Consider the following 24,191-nt stretch of genomic DNA (forward strand, 5'->3'; position numbering starts at 1 on the left):
TTATAGAAAGCAAACTTTTCTGAAGAATCTTTGCTCCAGAGTGTAAATATTTTTACACAAACTTTCAAAAACTAGAACAAACTTTTCTAAAGAAACTTTGCTCCATGACGAGCAAATCTTTCTAAAGAAACTAAAGAGCAAAGGTCGTTTTCATTTACAATGAGGAATTAACTTTTCAAAAAAAAAAAAACTTTGCTCCACCTGCAAACATGTTTTTTGAAGAAACTTTGTTCTAGCCAGAACAAACTTTTCTAAAAGAAACTTAACGTTTAAGAGAGCAAACTTATCTAATTAAATTTTGCTCTTTAAAGTTAATGAAACATTGTCATTAAGAGAGACAAATTTTTTGCATAAACTTTTATTTAAGAGAAAAACATTTTTTGTGAAACTTGGCTTTTAATAGAACAAATTTGAATATAAATTTTCATTTTAAAAGAGCTTTGGTTTGATGTAAGTAGAACAATCTTATAAAAAAAATGTATCTTAAGAGGATACATTTTCCCAAAGAAACTTTTCTTTTAAAATAGAGAAACTTTTCTTTTAAAAGTTTGCATGAAACTTTGTTTACATAAAGCTTCTAGTCAACAAACTTTTAAAAAAAAAAAAATTGCTCTTAAGAGGGTATATTTTTCGAAAGAAATTATTCTCTTAAGAGAGCAAAATGTTTCCAGAGAAAATTTTGCTCTCTTAAGATCAAATTTTCTTAAAGAGTTTTTGATCTAAACTCTAAATAGAAAAACTTTTTCAATTGAAGAGAACAGTTGTTTTTTCTTCATAGATTGTCGTGTTAAAGAGCAGTCAACTTTTATTACATATTGTGTTCAAACGATCCCATCCGTACAGTTCTATACAAAAATTTTGACAGATCATATTACTTGTGTGCTCGTGTGCAGGCGACTTTAAAGTCATAATGTAAACCTAATTGAATGAAATATTTAAAACAGAAAACTTACCTCTACTGCCATTAGTGTTATTAACTTTAGCATTCGATTTCAATTCTGTCAAAGATAATTCCACCGTATCAGCATGTGTTTGCAAATTGTTTTTAGTCTATATATATAGAAGTAGTTCCACAATCAACAGCAGCACATGATGGTAAACAAAATAAGAAATCATAACATCACATACATATTTTCCAAAGTTTTGAAAAACTGACAAACAAAAAGAAAACTTACCGTTTCAATATCATTCATCATGATTGTACTAACTTTCGGCATTTGTTCACTTTTGCCAATGGCATTAACAATCAATTTTAAATCGTCACGACGATCCTGTTGAAGGAGAAAAAAGAAAAAAAGTGGTAAACAGTTTTAGAAAACAAAAAAAGCAATTTAAACAATTATAGCAAAAAAAAAACAATAATATAAACCATAAAAGTTTTTAGAAACTTATAGCAAAACTATAAAATGCAACAGCAAATAATGATAAGAAAAAGTTTTTTTTTTTTTTACTAAAAAAAAAACACGTACAACAACACAGATGAACAACCACCAGAGTAAAGTAAAATGGATTTTCGATTTTCCAACAAAAGAAAAGTGTTTTTTTAATATAATTTTATTTTGTTTCTTTTTCAATAAAACATTAAAAAACAAACAAATATTTGAAAACAAAAATTTTCACTGACAGCAGTTTTTTGTGACAACCAGCAAAATTGCATTTAGTTTGAAAATTTCAAAGGCTGCATATTTTCTTTTTCGATAAATTTAATTTATGTGATTTTTGTTAAAACGTTTGAATTGTTTTTTTTTTCTTCTCTGTTTCAATAAAGCGTAAAACTTTTATTGCGTTTTTTCCTGCTACTTAAACAAAACACTTTTTCTTACTGAAAATTTGTTTGAAAATTTTCTTAAAATTTTTTTCTTTTTTTTTCATTTTGTAAGAATATTGTTCTTTTGTATTGCGTTTAGAGTAGAGGGCGTCTTGTGGAATTGCCATTAATTCTCTTTAATATTTGAAAAATCATTTGATTGTGATTTCTCTTTATCGTTTTATACAGATTTTTATTTATTTTATTTTTTTATTCAAGTTAATTGTGTTGTCTTGTTGTCTGGCGCTTTATATTGTTTATAGTTTATTTTTAGTTTTAAATTGTATTTTTTTAAAAATAAATAATATACCTATCGAAAAAAAATACTACACTTTTATTTTGAATAATTTGTGTTTATTTTTTTCCACGTAGAAAAAAACACGTCAAATACTTTTATATCTAAAAAATTTTCATTTGGCAGAGTTGACTGTCAGTCAGGGTGCGAGTGCCTCATATAGAGAGGCGTTAAGTAATGCAATTTTTTTGGAAACAGTGGAAATTAAGAAAAATTTTCTTAAGAAGACTTTTAAAAAGAAGTATTCTTTTTAAATAGAACAATGTTTTCTATTGAAGCTTAGCTGTAATTGAAGCAAGGACTTGCCAACATTTAAAACAGTTTTTTTTAAGAAACTTTGCTTTAAATATAAAAAGCTTTTTGAAGTGAATTGAAAGAATCCTTGCTCGCAAATGAGTTAATTTTTCTAAAGAAACTTTTTCTTTATGAAAGTGAAGTTGTTTAAACAACTTTATTGCTAAGAGAGTAAACTTTTCCAAAGTATATTTGCTCTTAAGAGATCATACTTCTCTAAGTAACTTGGCTCTTAAGAGAGTTCAATTTTAAAGAAATTTTGCTCTTAGTGCTAGCATGTTTCTACCAGAGCAAACTTATCCAAAGAAGATTTTCTGTAAAGAGAACTTACTTTTCTAAAAACGTGTTGCACTTAAAACCTCAGTTTTTCTTAAGGGACAGTTTTTCTACAGAAGCTTTTTTCGTAAGTGAGCAAAATTTTCTATGAAACTTGGCTTTTAAGAGCGCAAGAGAGAAAACTTTTATAAAGAAACTTTATTCTAAAGAAGTTTTTCTTTTAAGAGTGCAAACTTTTCTAAAGAAACTTATCAAAAAATATATCCTAGGAGAGCAAACTTTTTAAAAGAAACTTTGCTCTTAAGAAAGCTAACCTTTTCTTAATAATCTTCGCTCTTAAAAAAGAAAACTTTTCTAAAGAAACTTTGCTCTTCAGCAAAATTTTCATAAGAAACTTTGCTCTTAAAAGAGTAAAATTTTCTAAAGTACTTTGCTCTTGAGTTAGTAAATTTCTCTAAAGAAACATTGCTCTTAATACCGCAAACTTTTCTAAAGAATCTTTGCTCTTAAGAGAGAAAAATTTTCTACAGAAACTTTGCTCTTAAGAATGCAAATTTTCTATAAAAACTTTGCTGTTTAAAGTAAACTTTTCTAAAGGAACTTTGCTCTTAAGAAAGCAAACTTTTCTAAAGAAACTTTGCTCTTAAGAATGTCAACTTTTCTAAAGAATCTTTGCTCTAAAGAGAGTAAACTTTTCTAATGAACTTTTCTATTAAGTGCGAAAACTTTTCTTAAGAATCTTTGCTCTTTAGATAGAAAACTTTTCTAAAGAAACTTGGCACTTTAGTAAGCAAATGTTTCTCTTAAAAGAGTAAAGTTTCCTAAAGAGAATATGCTCTTAAGAGCACACTACTTTAAAGATACTTTATTTTAAATAAAGTAAACTTTTCTTAAGAAACTTTTTCTAAAGAGAGCAAACTTTTCTAATGAAACTTTGTTCTGAATAAAATAAACTCTTTCCAAGAAACTTTTCTGTAAACAAACTGTAAACTCAGCTTTAGGCAAAATTTGCTTTTAAGAGAGCAAACTTTTTTAAATATACTTTGCTTTACAGAGAGAAAACATTTATGCAGAAAATTTGATTTTAAAAGAGGAAACATTTCTTAAGAAACTTTTTCCCATGATAACAAACTTTCCTAATGAAACTTTGTTCTGAATAAAACAATTTTTTTTGGAGAAATTTTGCTCCCCAGAGAGCAAAATTTTCTAAAAAAAACTTTGCTCTTAAGAAAGAAACCTTGCTCTTAAGAGAACAAACATTTCCAAAAAAAAACTTTGCTTTAAGGGAACAAATTTTTTTAAGAAAATTTTCACCAAAGAGAATATTTAAAAAAAAAAAAAAAAAAAAAAAAACTATATTTTCTGAGAGCAATTATTATCTTTTAATTAAAATTAACATATTTGTCTCAAGAAAGAAATTGCCTTTCTTTAGAGTATTTTATTTTTGTAATAAATTGACATAGCTCCACTGTGCGCTAGGTGTCAAAGTATTTATTTATTTTTTAGGACAACATCTCACTAAAGCATCATTAAGACAAATAATTAACACAAAGATCAGTGGCAAGAATGTGCACTCATTTCACAAAATACAATTTTCAAATGTAACAAAAAAAAAAAAAAAACAAAGAAAATTTTTTCTCACACATTTTTCCAACAACTCTTAAAATAAAGAAAAGTTTCTGAAAAAAATCTAAACTATTCTCTTACCACTCTCTTGTTCCAATAAAAATTTATAGATCTACATTAGAATACATATATTAAGCAAATGAATCAAAATAAAATTTAAACAGAACAAAAAAACTGAAACCAATTAACGTTGATACCATATAATGGCACACGTTTTGTGGCTACAATTGGGATGTCTGGCACTCGACTAGCTCGATACACCAACACCAATAAAGACTATAAAATTTTGTTTATTTATTGATTAAATCGATTATACCCCAACAAACCATCAATCAAACTCTAGTATTAAAAAAAAAGATTCATTAAGTATATGACCAAAATTAATTGATCGTCTATAATTGAAATAAATATTAGAAAATTTTTTCAATGAAAATTTGGGAAATAAAATTCAGTTTCATTTAATGCTGATTTCTTTTTATAAAATTGAATTGGAATAAATATAAAATTCTAATTAAACCCACATGTGGGGCGCCGTTGTTTTAGAAAATTTTGTTTAAAGTTTAATTATTGAAAAATAAAAATACTTATGAAATTAAAAAAACAATATTGTAAATTATTCTTATGCTGCTACGCCATCAAGTGTACGTAGATACAATTGAAAATCGTAAAATTCTTTTTTGTATTTATTTATGTTTTAGGATTTGTTTTGAATTTTATTACGCTGCCAATAACAGACATCAGATTTGGAGAAAAAAAAACAAATTATTACTATTTTGGTTTATATTCACCCATTAACACAAATGTTTTGTTTTAGAAAAATATTATTTCAGATTTTATGATTGTGGATAGTTTTTAGAAATAATAATTTTTTGAACATATAATTAAATAACTGAAACAGCCTTAAGATAGGCTTTAGTTTTGTTAAACAAAACAAAAATTGGGGAAATCATTTTAGTCTCTTATTTATCTGTTAACTAAAATTTTTTGTAAGATAGCAAATTTCCTCCAGAAAAGTTCAGTTTTAGATCTAGTTCAGTTCTAGTTTAGTTCTAGTTTAGTTCTAGTTCAGTTCTAGTTCAGTTCTAGTTCAGTTCTAGTTCAGTTCTAGTTCAGTTCTAGTTCAGTTCTAGTTCAGTTCTAGTTCAGTTCTAGTTCAGTTCTAGTTCAGTTCTAGTTCAGTTCTAGTTCAGTTCTAGTTCAGTTCTAGTTCAGTTCTAGTTCAGTTCTAGTTCAGTTCTAGTTCTAGTTCAGTTCTAGTTCAGTTCTAGTTCAGTTCTTGTTCGGTTCTAGTTAAGTTCTAGTTCGGTTCCAGTTCAGTTCTACTTCAGTTCTGCAACAATTTTTTAATGTTTCTTCCGATAACGAAAACCTTGCAAAAGCTTACTTACACTAATTTCCGATAAACGCTTCTCCAAATCTTCCACCGATTTGCGATCAACAGGACGTTCTATTAAGTCTTTGATGCGTTTTAAACCTTTGACAATCAATTCCTCCAAATTAATGCCTTTCATGCTAACCTTATCCAAAGAGGAATGTGTATTAGAACCATCTCTATTAGCAGGATAAACTTTAGATCTAAAATAAAAAGAATAAATGTAAATAAAACAAACGAATTAAAATCCCTCTCTGTAACACATACTTAGACTGTTGCACTTCACGAAATTTCTCTCGTAAAATAATTTGACTTTTCATGACCACACGCGATAAAGAGCCCTGTTTGCCATGAGTCTCTAAGACCAAAGAATCTCCCTGGGAAATTAAGGTAGCAGCATCGGGTGCTATAAGCATTTTTAAATCCTCAACGGCTCTGTAATGGAGATTTTTTTATTAAAAATATATTTAAAATAATAATATATCGTTTGTAATACCTTTCTCCTTCTGAGCACTTTTCAATTTTCTCTTTAGTTTTCTCCAATTTGCCCATCATATATTTGGCACTCTTTTCGAACTCCAAAACTCGTTGTTCTAAACTGCCAGTATTGGAAAAAGGTTTTGCTATATCGGCATAGGGGCTTTTCAATGTAATATTGGAATCATCCAAAGAGGGCGATTGAGGCAAGATTTTACTAGAAAACGCATTGGGTTTTTTAGCGGTGGGGGTTTCAATGCGACTCTAAAAAAGAAATTCAAAGGTTTAATATAAAAAGTTTGACAAAGTAGATCTAATGACTAATTAGTTGTATAAAGTTATGTTCTCTTTTGTCTCAACTGAGTAGAATTTGTACCCTAGAAGTGCTCTCTTATAGAGTTAAGATTCTTAAGAAAACTTTGCTTTTTAAGAAGTCATATATATTTACAAAACTAGAGCAGAGTTTCCTTAGAAAAGTTTGCTCCTTAAGGAACAAAGTTGGATCTTAAAAGATCAAGTTTTCTTTTGAACATTTTGATCTTAAAAGGGAAAAGTTTGATGTTTAAAGAGCAAAGTTTCTTTAGAAAATTTCGACCTTTAAAGACCAAACTTTCTCTTTATTTAGAGTTTCTTTAAAACTGTTTCTTTTAATAGAGCAAAGTTTCGTTAGTTGTTATTAAATGCAATTCATACCGTATCACTATCCGAGTCAAAAGGTTGAGTCATTTCCATAGAAAATCTGGGTATATCTTCATCATCGGAAAAGACCAAAGGTTCTACTTCAAAACTTAAATCCTTATCAGGGCTATAGAAACTATCACGAACTTCATGTTCAGCCATGCTATTATCCAACTCTTCCATAGCCATTTGTAGTTGACGCCATCTTTTGGCTTTGGGTTGTTTAAAATTGCCCGTTGTATTGGCATCTCCTTCTTCCTCAGAGTCTCTTAAGATATCACGTTCTTTTTCCACTCGTTTGCGTTTCTCTTCAAATGATATTCTTTGCTTTTCGACCCTTAAAATGGGAGTACTGGTTTGTTGAAAAGTGGGTCTTAGTTCGACTTCTAAATCATTTTCTTCTAGAACTGGTCTAGGAGAGTCGCAAAGCGAGCGTTTACTTTTACTTCTTTTGACTTCTTTTCCCTCGGTGTCTACTCTCAGAGAAGAATCTGAATCTTCAGATAAATCCACAATTTGCACTGTTTCCACATATTCGGGTACAAAAGGTTCTACTGATTCCAATATATTAACGGTGTCCACAATTTCACCTTGCTGCTGCTCCATATCTCCCGACATATGCACCGACATTTTATCACTGTTGATATTCTTCACCTTAATCTCTACCATTTGTGCAGGTGTATCAGCACTCTTACGTTTGCTGGGTTTGGGCGGAGGTACATCTGTTTCCATTTGGTGGGGATTTTTCGAAATCTGTGAGAAGAGAGCACTGGTTTCAGCTAAACGGAAGGTTTGTGGTGGCAACAAATCCGGCAACACTTGTTGGGAAGATTTACCACTCACAAAATTTTCTGAACCCACCTGTGGTTTTAGTGGAGTTGTGTTAGCAGAACTATTAGCTGAATCATTCACCTCCTTGGTGGGTGAATTGGAATTAGAAGAAGGTGTACGTGCTCTTCTTTGTCTTACCGTATCGCTAACTATCACTATTTCGGTATCTTCATCTTTAGGATTAGAATTGGGACTTGTAGGCACCACCAGTAAATTCTCCAAACTGGTTTTAGTTTCAAAACGCGTATTCAAACATTCCTAATGAAAGTTGTTGTTGTTGTTGTATTGGGTGTTTTGTCAAAGTTAAAAATAAGTAAAAACAACAATTTCTCTTGTAGCCATTTTTTGTTATAAAAATTTTGTTAAAAGTCTACAATTTTTTTTTACAATAAAGTCTCCAAAAATTTGTATAAAAAAGCAGCAAAGAATTTAGTAAAGCCCAATAATGAAAAAAATACAAAACTAATTTTGAGAAAAGCCAAAAATTAACTACAAAATTTTGAAAAATAAATTAAATTTATTAAGAAACCCATAAGCATTTTTTTAAATAAATTAAATAAAGTTGGTGAGTAAGGTGAGTTTCCAGTTGGTGGTAAAAGGGGACAAAAAACAAATGTTTCACTTATTTTTTACATTTTTTATGCTAATTTGGTGGTGTTTTATGTTGAACCTTTAACCATTCTACTTTATTTAAATGTTTTCCAGTTTTTTTTGGTTTTAAAACGGAACAGATTTTTGTTTATGGATAATGACTTCAACCTTTTTTTTTGACTTGTTGGTGGTAGTGTTTTTTTGGTATATGGTAATGGATATGGATGGTGAATACGGTGAGTTTATTATTTGGTTTACTTTCTTGGCTTTTAAAGTCTAAGAAATGATTTTTTGTTTTTTTTTTTTTAAGAATGAACAAATAAATATTAGTAAGGTTTGTAAGTTTAATGAGGTGAATATTATTTGCTACGATGATTAACAAGGTTAGCATATTAGCGAATATTTTGTTAATTTATGTTATTTGATATATTTGGGTTAAAAGTGAATTACTTTAAATAATATTAGAAAGAAATATATAGACAAAATGTTTAAATGCGCATTTGCACTAATATTAATGAAAATTTTCTTAAAATATGATTTATTCATTCTGACAGAACTTAAAATGAATTGGAATTGAACTAGAACTGAACTAGAACTGAACAAGAACTGAACAAGAACTGAACAAGAACTGAACAAGAACTGAACAAGAACTGAACAAGAACTGAACAAGAACTGAACAAGAACTGAACAAGAACTGAAATAGAAATGGACTAGAACTGAACTGAACTAGAACTAAAATACAACTGAACTAGAACTGAACTAGAACTGCTAGAACTGAACTAGAACTGAACTAGAACTGAACTAGAACTGAACTAGAACTGAACTAGAACTGAACTAGAACTGAACTAGAACTGAACTAGAACTGAACTAGAACTGAACTAGAACTGAACTAGAACTGAACTAGAACTGAACTAGATCTGAACTAGATCTGAACTAGATATGAACTAGAACTAAACTAGAACTCAACTAAATTTTTTTAAATAAATCAAGTTTTTCAAATTTAAGTTTACTATACATAAAATATTAAAAAAATTTGAAATCTCCATGCAAATAAAAAATTTACACATTTAATTTAGTATGTAAAGAAATTAAAGCAAATGTTAAATTGTACGATGTTAAGTAATTATTCAAGTGCATAAAAATAAATAAATAAACAAATAAATAGATACAAATTAATACTGATAGACCACGAAAAAGATACATATAGAAAATATTAAATTCAAGAAAACTAATGAAATAGAAGTAACAATCAAATAAGGCAGGCAATTAGAGACAAATAAATAAAAAAACATAAAAATTAAATAAATGAAACATAAAACTACTGCAACAATAAAGATGTAGTAGGTACATAAATAATAAAAATAAGTTTTGTATTAAAATACATTTACAAACTCACCACTACGATGGCTATAACCTGTTGTTGCAACTTTTCAATTTCCGGATTTGAGGGTACATTAATCTGTTTCAAATCATGTTCCATGGCCCTGTAATTTTATAAATAAAAATGAAAATCAAATTTTATTTGATGTCTCAACTGAAACATACACCTTCTTGCTTGATTAAACAAAACAAAAATTACTAGACTGGCAAGAAAGTGAATGTTGGTAATAAGAATTGAGTTACAAAACTTTACCTTAAGGTATCCAATGATATATTGTCTAGATTTTGTAAGGTCGTTTTCATTTCCGTTAAACGTTTTATCACATCAGCACTGGTTAGCTTCAAGTAAGTTACCTTGAGATCATCAATCTTTTGACGTGTATCTTCCATGCACACTTGATCACAAGATTTGGCATATTCCTCATAAATATCTTCACATTTCTGTAGAATACTTTCAAATTCTAAGAATATAGAGTTACGATTGTGGATTTCTTGATGACCTTCAAATTTACGGGTTAACTCTTCGGCTATTTCAAAACATTCATCTAATTGTTGAGCTAGTTTAATTAGTCCCTCCAAAAAGATCTTCGATTGGGTGACATTTTCTCCCAAAGCATTGTAGAGGTGTTTGAGAGCATCTATTCTTTGACTTAACTGTTTGGGGGACTTGGTAAATTTATCCTCACATACTTTGCGGCCAGTCTTTATAGTGCTTTCGATTTCCGGTTTTATTTCCGATAAAGTCCTATAGATTTGCAAACATTTTTGATATTGCACTTGCACGGTTGAAGGACCAGCAGTGGCTACATCTAAAACCAAAGTTGATCTTTCTACATTTCTCAATTCAGCCACTGCTCTATTTAAACGCGACTCATAGGCCGGTTGCGGAGCCGTACATTTATTCAATTTCAATTGGCAAGATTTATAACGCAATTCCAGCAAATTTAATTGATCCTGTAAACGATTGGCCGCCTCCACCTTACCATTACGTTGATGCTCTGCTATTAGGTCATCAATTTCCTGGAAACACTTTTCATTCTCTTTAAATTCCATGGCCAGTTGTTGAAAATCGTCGGGCAAATCTTCTATGGTCACATCATTTTCCAAATGTTCGCTGAGGATTTCATCGACCCGTGTTAACCACGATTCAAATTGTTCGACACATTTTTCGGATTGTTTGGCTTCGTTTACCTCTTGTTCGAGTATTTCGGCTCGTTGTTTGGCTTTCTGTTGTAGTTGGGTCCAACGTTCGACTATGGTATTGATCTCTTGGCGTATAGAGTCGGCCATAAATTCATGGGTAATTAGTTCGTGACCAATTTCTTGAATTTTTTCCAACCAATCGTCAGAATGTCCTCGTAGGACGTTCTCTAAATCCTAGAGCGAGAGAGAAGGAGAAAGAAATTCAATAAATTATAGATAGAGATAATAATATAAATGCAGAAATGATTCTCTCTGAGAGACGAAAAGGGGTACTTTTTGAGACACAGAATGCTGCCTGATCTAAGAGAGAGAGACAGCCAGAACACAATTTTAATCCAAAAAATCTAAAACTAAATCAAACCCCTTTTCTACTCACGTCTAATTCCTCAATGATTTCCTCAGCATCGGCATTTTCTGGCGTTGAGCGCATCTTATTCTCCAAACGATCCAAATAACCCGATTCAGAAACCATGAATTTCTTAAATTCACCAAGTTGAGTAGAGATATGCTCGAGCAGAGCACATTTCTTATACACCAAAGCCGTTACCTCCGTCCAGCGGGCATTTAAACGGGTAAACTTCTTCGCCAACATATTGTATTTCTCGTCTACGTTTTCCACTCCTCTCGATTTCAATTCATCAATTTGCAATAAGCATTCTCCTCCCAATTCATTTAATTCTCTAAAATTCACCGATTCCTTTTCGCAGGTCTCTTTCAGAGCCTGGAATTTTGTTTTCAGATGGAACAACTCATTGGAGTTTTGTATTTCTCCGATAGAGGTTTTTGGGGTATTTGTGTGTAGATCATCCAGCCATTTTTCGGTTTGTATAAGTCTTTCGAATATTTCCTCAGTTTGGGCCTGCACTTGTACCTTCTTTTGCAAATTCTCTTTATGGAGTGCTTGGATTTGTACAAAGAACTCATTAAGTTCTTTAATTTGCGTCATCAAATGTTCCCGATGTTGAGGTTGAGCATCTTTGATTATGATTTCACTGAAATTGCGAGCACTGATAACATCTATCTCTACTTTGCGCAATTCCATGGAGTTTTGTGCTTCCGTGGTGCTGTTGCTGGTTTTGCAATCTTCATTGAAGTTCTCCTCATCCTTAAGATTGGCTTCTAGTTTTCTTAATACCGCCATGATGGCATTATACTCGGCGGTGAAATGATTTAGATTTTCGATGGCGGTAGTTTGTTTAATAATTCTTTCATTGATTTGTTCTTGAGCTTTCAGCCATTTCTCTTGGAATTCCGAACTCAAAGAGTCGGGTCTTCTTTGTTTGATGAAATCATAGTCCTCTCTGAGGTTATCTAAATCATCATTAATTTTATTTAATTGCTTAAGTCTCTTTTGCATAGGTTCCAAAGAGTCCACCACCATTTGGGTTTCTTGTACTTTGCTAACAAATTCTTGTAAGTTTTGCAACTTTTCCTGAACCTCATCCAGACCTCCTTTCTCTTGTATGAGTGTAATAATGGCCTTTTTCATATCATTCCAGGATTCATAGAATATATTAAAATCCTGCTTCCATTCTTGCAGGTCTTCAGTAAGAGAATTAGTTTTCTCTTTAGCCTGTTGTATCTCCATGGTTAAAGACTCCATATCACTAAGTCTTTGCTCAAGATCGGCTTTAGAAGCCGTATTGGAATGTTGTTTATACCAGTCGCGGGAATCGGCTAAAACCAATTTGAAACCTGTCAAACTATTATAGAATTTTTCTTTCTCCAATAATTTTAAACAATCTCGGGCTTGCTTTTCCAAGGTATTTCTCAACTGTTGGTAACGCTGTTCTATATTCTTTATCTGAGAAGCTTCCATTATAAGATTGCGACTTACGTCTTCTTTTTCACAGATTTCATATAGATCTTTCAATTCCCGTGTATTGTCTATGCGAGAGTTGACTTCCTTTTCCAATTTGTTAAGAAATTCCGATTGGTTGCGCAAACTTTGTCTTTGTATTTGGGAAAGACGCTCCTCGCAGTCATCGATAAAGCCGAAAGCTTCTAAAATCTTACCCTCCAACAAATAGAAATTATCTGAATTTCTTATTTTGCGTTTTTTGCAAGCTAAGGGAGATTTTTCTTTAATATGATTAGCATGATCGCTCTCACCTTCCTCTTCGACTTCGTCTTCTTCCTCTTCACCAAATTTAATAATAAATTGGAAATCTATCCAGTTATCAGGTTTCACCACACGTGAATCATCATAGGAGGCACGATCGCGTCCAAATTTAAAACCTTTTTGCTCTATTCTTTCGGTTTGTACTTCTACTATTTGTTTCAAAGCATCTAGCCGATCTTCAAAGTTCTCCAACTGCATTAAAACTTGTTCTCCCTTAACATCTCCCTCTTGCAGTGTGGCCGCCACCATTTGTCTTAAATCTATTAAGTAACGCTCCAACTCTAAAAGATCCTTGGCACAATAGTTCAGATCATTCATTCTCTTGGTAATACTGCCCAAATCTGTAACATCTTTACTTTCCATATGCTTAAGATCCTGTTCTCTGGTATCTAACCATCTGGTAAGACACTTATATTGCTGCAGCTTTTCTTGCCTTAAGTCACACCATTTTACCACATGAGACCATCTTTCCCCCAAAGCCGAAAGTTTATCTTCCAAATCATTAAAATTACCCGATTCATCGTTAACAATAACTACCATATTACTCAAACTATCCACCAATTCCTGTTGATGTTTAAGATCTTCTTTAAGCAAATGAGCTTCCTGGATCTGATACTCGGCCTCTTTGAGTGAAGGACCCAGGGCGGACATTAAGGAAATACGATCTTCTATGTTGGTAAGAAAATTCTTAAGTTTTTCTATTTGCTGAGTTTGAAACTCGGCCAAACGCATAAGTATCTTAGCCTGGACATCTAAGGCTCTCAAACGCAAGGTCTCCCATCTTTCATTCAACAAAACCATTTGTTGTCTTATCTCGTTTTGATCATCTGGCGAAAGGCCTGCTGATTTCTGAGATTCGTTGATCAGATTTGAGCCTTCCTCCAAAGCCTCGCCTACATATTGCTGATGTTCGGTAAGTTTTAACATGAATTGTTCGTTATCATGAAACTGGGCTTTGGCTGTTAGGAAATCGGTGGGTTCACTTAACTCTTCGGATAAAATCTGCTCATCTTCCAGCAGTAAAGTCAAAACAGCTTCTAAAGCCGCCTGATAGGTGGTGATTTCTATGGAAACATTTGTGGCCAAACTATGTGGCCTAGACTTGTCATCTTTCATTAGATAAGATAAGGTTTTGGGTTGATCCATTTCTATATCCATAATACTCTTAATGGTATCACTATGATATTTGGTCTTAATACCCGAGTCGGTATTACTATTTGCCGTCGAACTTATATCGGAATGTTGTTCTTCATTGCTATCCAAAGGTATTTCATCTAAATCGGTTATATTCACAGTTTCTCTATAAGCTTCCTGCGCCTTTTCATTATACAATAATACTTCCTGCATATCATCTTCGTCCTGTAATTCTTCTGAGTCCTCTAGAGATTTTCTCGTCTCCATGGCATGATACAGACACATAACATACATTTGTATGGACTTGTTATCCGGCTTGTGAGTGTGCACATCTTCAGGATCTAATAGCTTTTCAATTTTAAAATAACTATAAGCCAAATCGAAGGCAGTTCTCAATCTAGCCAAAGGATGTTTAGTTAAGGCTGCCGTAAGATCTACCTCCTGTAGATGAGCATCCAATATCATAAGAAAAGCACGACCATCCGACCAACTGTTGGAGAAATCATTAAGCTTCAAACCTCTCGGTTCACAAAACTGTCTAGCCCAATTGAGTAATGACTTCTCAACGCCATTACTGGAATGTGATTTGACTAGATTTTGTCCGTTAAACTCTAAGGCTATAAGCCAGATTAAGCCCAATATTAGTTTGGGATTGCCTTCCACCACATCATCACTGGATATGTTGACAAGTTTAACACCATGTTCCTGTATCACTTGCAAAACTTTATTCAAATTATTGATATGATGTACACGCATGCGACCTTTTTCTGGTTTCTGTAAAGAAAATTGAAAAAAATAACAACAAAATAAATAAGTTTTACTTTTATGTTTTGGTTACATTAAAGAAACAAATAAACAAAAAATAAGAATTTTGTAAAAGGTCACTGTCATAAATAGTACAAATCTTGTTTCTTTTTTACACATTTCACTAAACATGTCAGTCTAGTAGTTGGTTCTTTTAAGTGTAAATTAGTTTTTTATATTACACCATTGCCGAGGTAAAAGCTAATTTTACAAAAATTTCCACTAGAAAGCAAATGTTGTAGAAAATTTACTAGAGAAAACTAATTTTGCTATAGAAAACTAATTTTTGAAAAAAATTTCTAAGGAAAGTAAGTTTTTGTAATATTAACTAAAAAGAGAGTAAATTTTTAAAAGAGAGAAAATTTTGAAAAAATAACTAAAGAGAGAGTAAGTTTTTAAAAAATTTACTAAAGAGACAGAGAGTAAATTTTTAAAAATTACTAAAGAGATATAAAGTTTTTGAAAAATTTACTAAAGAGAGAGAGAGAGTTAATTTAAAAAAATACTATAGAGAGAGTAAATTTTTTAAAAATTACTAAAAAAAAGTAAATTTTTGAAAGAATTACTAAAGGTTGAGTACATTTTTAAAAAAAATACTAAAGAGAGAATACATTTTTGAAAATTTATTAAATAGAGACTTATTTTTTGACAATTAATCTAAAGAGAGTAAGTTTTTGAATAATTTACTAAAGACAGAGTAAATTTATGAACATTTTCACAAGAGAGTAAATTTTTCAAAAATAAGGAAAGAAAAAGTTCTAAAAAATTTACTAAAGAGTGAGTAAATTTTTGAAAAATAATCTAAATAGAGGGAAAATTTTTGAAAAATTTCTATAAGAGAAAGTGAACTTTTGAAAAATTTACTAAAGAGAGAGTGAATTTTTGAAACGTTTATTAAAGAGAGAATAAACTTCTGAAAAATTTATTAAATAGAGAGTAAATTTTTGAAAAATTTACTAAGAAGAGAGAAAAATTTTAAAAATTTACTAAAAAGAGAGTAAATTTTTGAAAAACTTACTAAAGAGTGAGCAAATGTTTGAAAATTTATTAAAGACAGATTATTTATTTTTTTTTAAATTTACTAAAGAAAGAGTAAATTTTTTAAAAGTTTACTAAAAAGAGAGAAATTTTTTAAAAATTTACTAAAGAGAGAGTAATTTTTTGAAAAATTTATTTAAAAGAGAGAAATTTTTTGAAAAATATACTTAGGAGAGTGTAAATTTTTGAAAAATTTACTTAAGAGAGAGAAAATTTTTAAAAAAAATTACTAAAGAGAGAGAAAAATTTTAAATAAATTACTAAAAAGTGAGAAAATTTTTGAAAATTTACTAAAGAGAGAGTAAATTTTTTAAAAATTTACAAGAGAGAGTAAATTTTTTAAAAATTTACAAGAGAGAGTAAATTTTTTTAAAAAATTACAAGAGAGAGTAATTTTCTGAAATATTTACAAGAGAGAGTAAATTTTTTATAAAATAATGAGAGAGCAAATTTTTGAAAATTTACTAAAGATAGAGTAAATTTTTTAAACAATTTTTAAAAATATTTTATAAAAAACAGCATTTTGCAAAGGAAAAGACAATTTGGCCGAAACAAAACAAATTTTTAAGAAAATTTCCTGGAGTAAAAAAAAAAAATATTTTTTTTTTAGAATTTTCTTGACATTTGTCAAAACTTTAAGAAATCTAATTGGAATTGGTGTTTGGTATTCTACTACTATTTCATAAATACTAATAGCTACTGTACTACAGTTAAAAACAAAAACAAAGTCAAGGTCTCGCTAAAAGTGTCTTTGGAAGTGTGAGTATACAAATTATTTACAAATATATAGCGCAACAATATGTAGAAAGGTAGGAAGATACTAAGGTAACACTATGTGCAGAAAACAATCATGTGTAGTTGAAATTTCAAAAATTCCAAAGAAAATAAAAAACTTCATTACAATTTTATAATTCATTTTTTTAAAGAACCTCCCTAATAGCCAAACTTTTTTTTATACAAACAAGTAGAAATATATATATATATATAAGAATACAGTATATATGCATAATCCTAGTAGTTACAGTCTTGTTGTTGATGGCCATTATGTTCGCCACAACATACATTCAAACATTCAATTTAATTTCCAAGGTCATGTGCAGATGATGCAAACAATGTACTACATATAGAGAGTAAACTATAGTTGCTTGTTTTGGCTGTAGTTCATAATACTAGGGTTAGTAGTTTAGCTATTTATACAATGTTTTATACTTAATTCCTTTTTTTCTTTTTTGTTTTTAAGACTTGTTTTATGAATGAATATCAAACGTCAGAGTTTTTATTTTTTATGTAGAACAGAAAAAGCAAAAAAGGAAAATATAGTTTTTAAATTTAAGATAAAGTAAATATGATGCCAGATTATGATTGAAAACACTATTAAGTCTTTAACTCTAAAGCGCTAAAGGCTTTAGCATGTAGTAGTAGAAGAAAATTCACCCACGTTTTGTGAAGTAAACTGACATTTTTGATGTAAATAAAAGGTTTATTAAAATGTCAGTTTTAAAGCAATTTTTAAAAAAATATTTTATTAAATTTCTTGCTTACAGAAGGAGGTTAAGAAATTTTCTATAGAAAAGATGATATAAAACTCTAAATGCAAATCAAAGTTCTAGATTTTAAATCTCTGCATAACCAATAACTTTAATGTTATTTATTTCAGTTTATCCTGAATGAAATTCCCAACACTATAAATAAATTATTGCTTTCTTAAAATACTTCACGGCGTATGAGTAACAAAATATTATTTTCACTTAGATTCTAACACTCATACGCAATAATGTACTTAAACAATCAAGGAATTTTCTATACAAAACATAAATGATAAGTTAAAAATCTGAATATGAATCAAATTTCTAGATTTTAAAACTCTGCATAAGCAATAACTTTAATGTTATTTATTTTAGTTTATCCTGGATGACATTCTAATGCTAAAAATAATTTCTTTCCAAAAATACTTCACGGCGTATGAGCAACAAAATATTATTTTCACTTAGATTTTAACACTCATACGCAATAATGTACTTGAACTTTTCATTAAATAGAGCATAGAAATAACTATTTTATTTATGATTTATTTACAAATCTTTCTTGAAATTTTACTTTTATAGTTTTCAATTTGTTTTAAAAACCCGATGACAAGTTACAAAATTGACTTGCTAATAAAAAATATAACAAAAAGTTATGTTAAACAAACTGTAACAGTTATTTAATATTAAAACTTAGTTTATTTACTAGTATGAATATACAGTCGGGCATGGTCGCCCATATGATACCCTACACCAGTCAGTATGTCTATTTTTTTAATAACAAAATATTTAGTCTGTTTTTTAACTTAATTTGGGAATATTTTTTCTTATTGTTGACAAAAGAAAAGAGATTTTCTAGAAGAGGAGCCAGCTGGGTAAATATAAATATATTCTTATAAATTTTAGAAGAACGTCTACTTCGAAGTTATTAATATAGAATTTAATTTTGTTATTATGTGTTTCTAAGTGAATTTTAACCTTCAAATCATTTTCTGAGGGGGAGTTTGTATGTGGGCTAGGATCAAATGAGGTTCAAACATTACAATAATCAGCAGTGTCGTTTCAATTTCTATAAAACTACGTTTTGGCGATTTTATAGAATATTTTACTTAATTATGAACTCAAAAGCAAAGCGTACAGTAGTATGGGGGTTAGGCGAAATAATAGGCGGATTTCTACCATTTTCATTAGCGTAGCCAAGTTTTATGAATTTATTTTAAAAAATTTCGATCAATATCGTGCGTACAAGCTTTGCGTACAGACGGACAGACAGACAGACGGACGGATACACAGACAGACGGACATAATAAAATCAACTAAGAAAGTGATTTTAAGCCCAATGATAGGACCAATATTTTTGAGCCTTACAAACATTATGACAAACCCATAATACCCTCCACACTTTAGTGTTTTCTAAAGCTGAAACAACCCAAAAAAATCCCTTAAAATTATTTGAAAACAAATTTTATTTTAAAACCTCTTATCAATACGTTTAAAGTTAATTAAACTCAATGCTGGTTGAAAATAATCATACGTATGACTAGAGTTTCTGAAAAAGAATCTGTATAAAGCTGAAAATGGAATACAAAATAGAAATATTACAACTACAACTAAACCAATATTTTGTAAAATATTTCTTTATTAAATATTTTCTTGCTGTTTTAACAAGATTATTCTGTGTCAACTGTTATTTACATATTGATGATTGGCAATGTGACATTTTACTGCATACAAGTAAATAACTTTAAGTAAATATCATACACTAGTCAACGTAAGAAACAAGCACAACAATTACACAACACAACTTTTTTACAAAATTATCTTGAAATGTTTTCTTTCTATTTGTTTCCAAATCTTACAAAAAAAATTGTATGAACAACTTTGACTTCCATGTGGGCTCCGATATGTTAGTGGTTAGTGTTCTAGTCTGGTAGACCGGAAGTTGGTGGTTTTGATTCCCACCTGAGGAACTGGTTAAGGAACACCCTTAACACCTTAATCCCTCTTAAACTAACTAACCTCACATCCTTATGAAAATTATAGGGGAAAAAAGGCAGTTTAGCTACAGTGGGCGTGGCACCTTCCATATAAAGAAATGCTTAAATAAATCTAAGAAAATATACATAATAAGTTTTTTTTGCGAACCTAAGAATACTAAAGAACCAACAAACATGAATATTTAGAACAAAAAATTGGGCAATATGCATAGGGGGCGTGGCATGCAATAGGAATAAAACATTAAAATTCGTTTTTATGCCAAACTTTTGGAACTAGAAACTAAAAATTTTGCAAGAAGATACTTTACATTAATGCGAATTTTTGGAAGTAAAATGGGCGGACTTTCCTTAGGGGGCGTGGCACTCCCCCATATAAATTAAATACAAAAACAGAACACACAACTTTAACATTCATACAAATATTTCAGGGTAAATGAACGGACTTTGTGTCTTGTTACGTCCTATATGAACAAATTCATATATCGTTGAAACTATAGAAAAGCATACTAGGTTTCTAGTTGTCTCTAAAAGATGTTACGAAATATTTTCTATTTGGTTTAAACTTTCTTCTACAGTGTCATCTAGTGTTATTAACTTGATTTTGTTTATATTCTTTATATATCATTTTTCCTTGTACAATATTTCTCCTTCAACTGCAATATTTATGCATAACTAATGCTGTAGTAAAAATATTTTTTTTATCAATTTATTACAGTCTTCTAACTGTTACCACAAATGCCAAAAGTTCAACCACAAAGTATATAATTTTGAGAATATTTTTGATTTAAGGGAAGAGAGAATTTCACATGAATGTGGTTTTATGATTACATATTTAAATATTTAAAAAAAAATATTAAAGAACTAAATTTTAATTAAAGAAAGTGAAATGGTATACAACATAAAAGGCAAATTTATAAAGCAAGTTTTATTTTTGGATTTTAATTAAAAATTTATGTTGGAGTTTTAGATTTCAAAGTATTACTAGGAACCCGTCAATTAAGAATTATTAAGATAAATTTGTTTTTGTTTAATATTTGTTGTAGTAAATTAGTTTTACAACAACTTACCAATTGTGTATTTGTTAACACACTTAGTAGGGCCAACAAACGATGACCATCTCTTAAATCCAAAAATAGATCATTGACCGGCGTACACTGGGTCTTGATTAAATGTGAATTGATCCATTTGGTAAATGTTTTCTTTTGTATATCTTGGCGTTCATCTAAAATAAAAGAAAATAATGAAAATAATTAGAAAGAAAATTTTCTTTAAGAGTTAGATTAGTTAACAAAATTAGTTAACAAAAATTTTAAAACATTTTAGAACATACAATTTTTTAAAAATTTACTATTTTTAGTAAATTTTTAAAAATTTTCTATTTTTTTGTAAATTTTTAAAAATTTTCTATTTTTAGTAAATTTTAAAAAAATTCTATTTTTTCTTAATTTTTAAAAAAAATTTTCTATTTTTAATAAATTTTTAAAAATTTTCTATTTTTAATAAATTTTTAAAAATTTTCTATTTTAAAAATTTTCTATTTTAAAAATTTTCTATCTTAAAAATTTTCTATTTTTAGTAAATTTTTAAAAATTTTCAAGTTTTAGCAATTTTTTTAAGAATATGCTTTTGTAAATAATTTTACGGAGAACTTGCCATTTTCGTAAATATTAAAAAACTATTTATCACAAATTTGTTTGCCACTTGACAAACAATTTATATATAAAAAACGTTTTAAACGAAAAAAATCTTCAAATAAAACTCCTTAATAAACTAAACGTTTTAATACCAACCATTTTCCACATCAACCGGCTTTAGTTTAATCACAAACATAACATTTAGTTTTTCTTTTTCTACTAAAATAGTAGTTAGTAATAGTTTAGTTTTTTCTTCCTTCTACTTTAATTAAATTTTATTATAATTTTGTTATTTAACTACAAGTAATTTTTTGTATCGCAACAAACTTCTAATGATTACTAAACGTAATTGCACAAAAATAAGCATTAATACACTCAGTCATAGATTATTTGCACAGTAGTTTAGTTTTATTGCCAGCAAAATATAAATATAAACTCATACTTGAGTTAAGAAAATATAAGGAAAAAAAATAATAATAAAGTGCTAAGAAAACTGACCAAATAGAGAATAAAATATTGGTTAGCTGCTGGTAGAAAATAAACTGTTTACGAGGGTGCATTAAGAAATAATTATAAGCATATGAATAAAACAAATTTCTTCTATAAAATATGATTTTCTTTCACTTTTTTATAAAAAAATCTTACTTTCCAACACCTTTTCAATGCCACCACTTTAAAGTATTATTCAAATAAACCAGTATAAAGAAAAAGTGTTTCTTTTTTTTATTTCATATGAAAATGAGAAATGATGATAATAAACACGTATAGTTTGGTGCTAATGAATCCTATAAATGACAAAACTACTTCTGATACTACAGCTATAAAAACAACAGCTACTAGAACTATGAAATGAACAAATTGCACAAACCAATGTTTAAATAAAAAATAATTTATTTAACTACAAATTACTCTACAAACAATTTAAAAACAAAAATAGTTTGGAAAATTTCTTACTATAGCGCCAAGTAGGCGCTAGAAATAAATCAGAACTGAACTTGAACTGAACTGAACTAAAACGTAACTAGAACTGAACTAGAACTGAACTAGAACTAAACTAAAACTGAACTAGAACTGAACTAGAACTGAACTAGAACTAAACTAAAACTGAACTAGAACTGAACTAGAACTGAACTAGAACTGAACTAGAACTGAACTAGAACTGAACTAGAACTGAACTAGAACTGAACTAGAACTGAACTAGAACTGAACTAGAACTGAACTAGAACTGAACTAGAACTGAACTAGAACTGAACTAGAACTGAACTAGAACTGAACTAGGACTGAACTAGAACTGAACTACAACTAAACTAGAAATGCACTTGAACCGAACCAAATCTGAACTACAACTAAAAGAGAATTAAAATAGGATTGTAAACGAGAATTAAAGTAGGATTGTAAAAGAATCCTATTGTATCCAAAAATGTTCGAAAAAATTAACTATGAACACCAAAATATATACAAGCTATTTTTTTAATTGTCCATCTGCCATCTTACTGCATGAATACTTTTACACAATTTCTTTTCAAAAATTTCCTTCGTTAATATTTCATATTAAATTTCAAATGTTTATTACATAAAGTATTGATTGCCTATATATAATATAATTAATGTACTATCTAATTTTATTCAAAAACCAATAATAATTAGTTACCTATGACTGAGCACATACTTATCGTCCCATGCCTACAACACAAAATCGTTTGAACATACAAAAATCATATAACAGATGTAAAAATCACATCCTCATGATGATATTTTCCGATATTTCGTGTTAGCCCGCATATTTGAAAGCTCTCAAAATGATGATGAAGAAAAATTGAAAAAAGCGATTGTAACAACATTATTCAAATGTCAAGAGTGATGATAGCAAATAGTGTGAATATACATAACTTTTTTTTTGGTTAAATATAGCAGTGAAGAGAATACATGTAGCAGTATAATTTTGAAATGAACTTTGTTTGCCAAAGTGCAACATTTAGTATTGCAAGTTAAATTTCAAAAGATTATTTTTTTAAGCTGTGCTTTTCAAATTATCACAGCTGTAATAATACCAAACATATTTTAAAAGTGTTTTTGACCAGCAATGTACATACACGTCGGTCCGACTGTTTGACTGTATTTGCCAATTGGTGAGTGTGTAAGCTGTTGTTGTAATCGAATTGAAGCGAAGTAAAATGAATGAATATAGAATCGAATGATATTTGATGGTCTTTAAGATGATTTGTTATTGCAAGGAATTGTTAAAATGAACGATTGTTTTGAATGGTTGAATGCTTGCTGTTGGTTTGATGATGACTGCTGCATCAGCATGAAATATGATAGTGTGATACAGATACTGCTCTAATGCCAACACATACACTAACCATAATCATCATTGGCATGATGTGTTGCCAGCAAACTCATCATCAGAAACTTGAACAGAAAAAGGTTTTTATTACATTGTAAATCTTTAACATCAGAGGGTGTTGAATTCATAAAAAAATTTTGTAATTTATTTTAGTCATGTTACAAACAAATGTAATTTAAATAACTTAACATACATTTGTTTTTAACAATAATCATTAGTTTTGTCAACAATTTCATTGATCCGAAATTTCTAAAAATGTTATCTTAATTTCATGTTCATTAGTAAATTATCATCGTATTAAAGTTTTTGGGCCTTTTTTCGGTTCAAATTTGTTTTTTTCTACTCTTTTTCTTTTTGTAATTAATGTTCAAAAGTTTTATAAATAAATTTGTATGTTATCATCATGTATTTCATATTCAATGAAATAAATCAATTTGAATGTATCTGAGGCGTGTAATCGAGGGGCGTTATTGTTAGTATGCATGCGTCTGTTTAATTTATTTACACTCACAAAAAATGTTAAGATCTTTTTACTCAGGTTTTTTAGTAAAATATTAAACAGTTTTTTAGATATATAAATTTGTTTAAAAACATTTTCAGTTGACTAATAAATCTGTCTATCTAAAATCGAGTACTAAATAGATCAACAGAGTACTAGTTAAGTTCTAGTTCAGTTCTAGTTCTAGTTCAGTTCTAGTTCAGTTCTAGTTCAGTTCTAGTTCAGTTCTAGTTCAGTTCTAGTTCAGTTCTAGTTCAGTTCTA

General features: G+C 29.4%; 1 protein-coding gene across 5 annotated transcripts in view; it reads right to left on the reverse strand.

The window, feature by feature from the left end:
• LOC111681814 (dystrophin, isoforms A/C/F/G/H) overlaps positions 1-24,191 on the reverse strand; it is a 186,243-nt gene that overhangs the window by 136,283 nt on the left and 25,769 nt on the right. For 2 of the 5 annotated variants that reach the window (XM_046950138.1, XM_046950137.1), the window contains exons 2-11: positions 20,516-20,670; positions 11,207-14,860; positions 9,881-11,004; positions 9,644-9,731; positions 6,841-7,914; positions 6,167-6,411; positions 5,938-6,105; positions 5,687-5,873; positions 1,176-1,271; positions 954-1,050 (exon numbers count right to left, since the gene is read on the reverse strand). In XM_046950138.1, the coding sequence (XP_046806094.1) occupies positions 954-1,050; positions 1,176-1,271; positions 5,687-5,873; positions 5,938-6,105; positions 6,167-6,411; positions 6,841-7,914; positions 9,644-9,731; positions 9,881-11,004; positions 11,207-14,860; positions 20,516-20,670 (6,888 nt within the window). The remainder of the gene's footprint in view (positions 1-953; positions 1,051-1,175; positions 1,272-5,686; positions 5,874-5,937; positions 6,106-6,166; positions 6,412-6,840; positions 7,915-9,643; positions 9,732-9,880; positions 11,005-11,206; positions 14,861-20,515; positions 20,671-24,191) is intronic. The other 3 variants (XM_046950141.1, XM_046950140.1, XM_046950139.1) reach the window with 2 other exon arrangements.

Source organism: Lucilia cuprina, chromosome 4, assembly GCF_022045245.1.
Source record: "Lucilia cuprina isolate Lc7/37 chromosome 4, ASM2204524v1, whole genome shotgun sequence".
In the NCBI taxonomy this organism is placed as follows: Eukaryota; Metazoa; Arthropoda; class Insecta; order Diptera; family Calliphoridae; genus Lucilia; species Lucilia cuprina.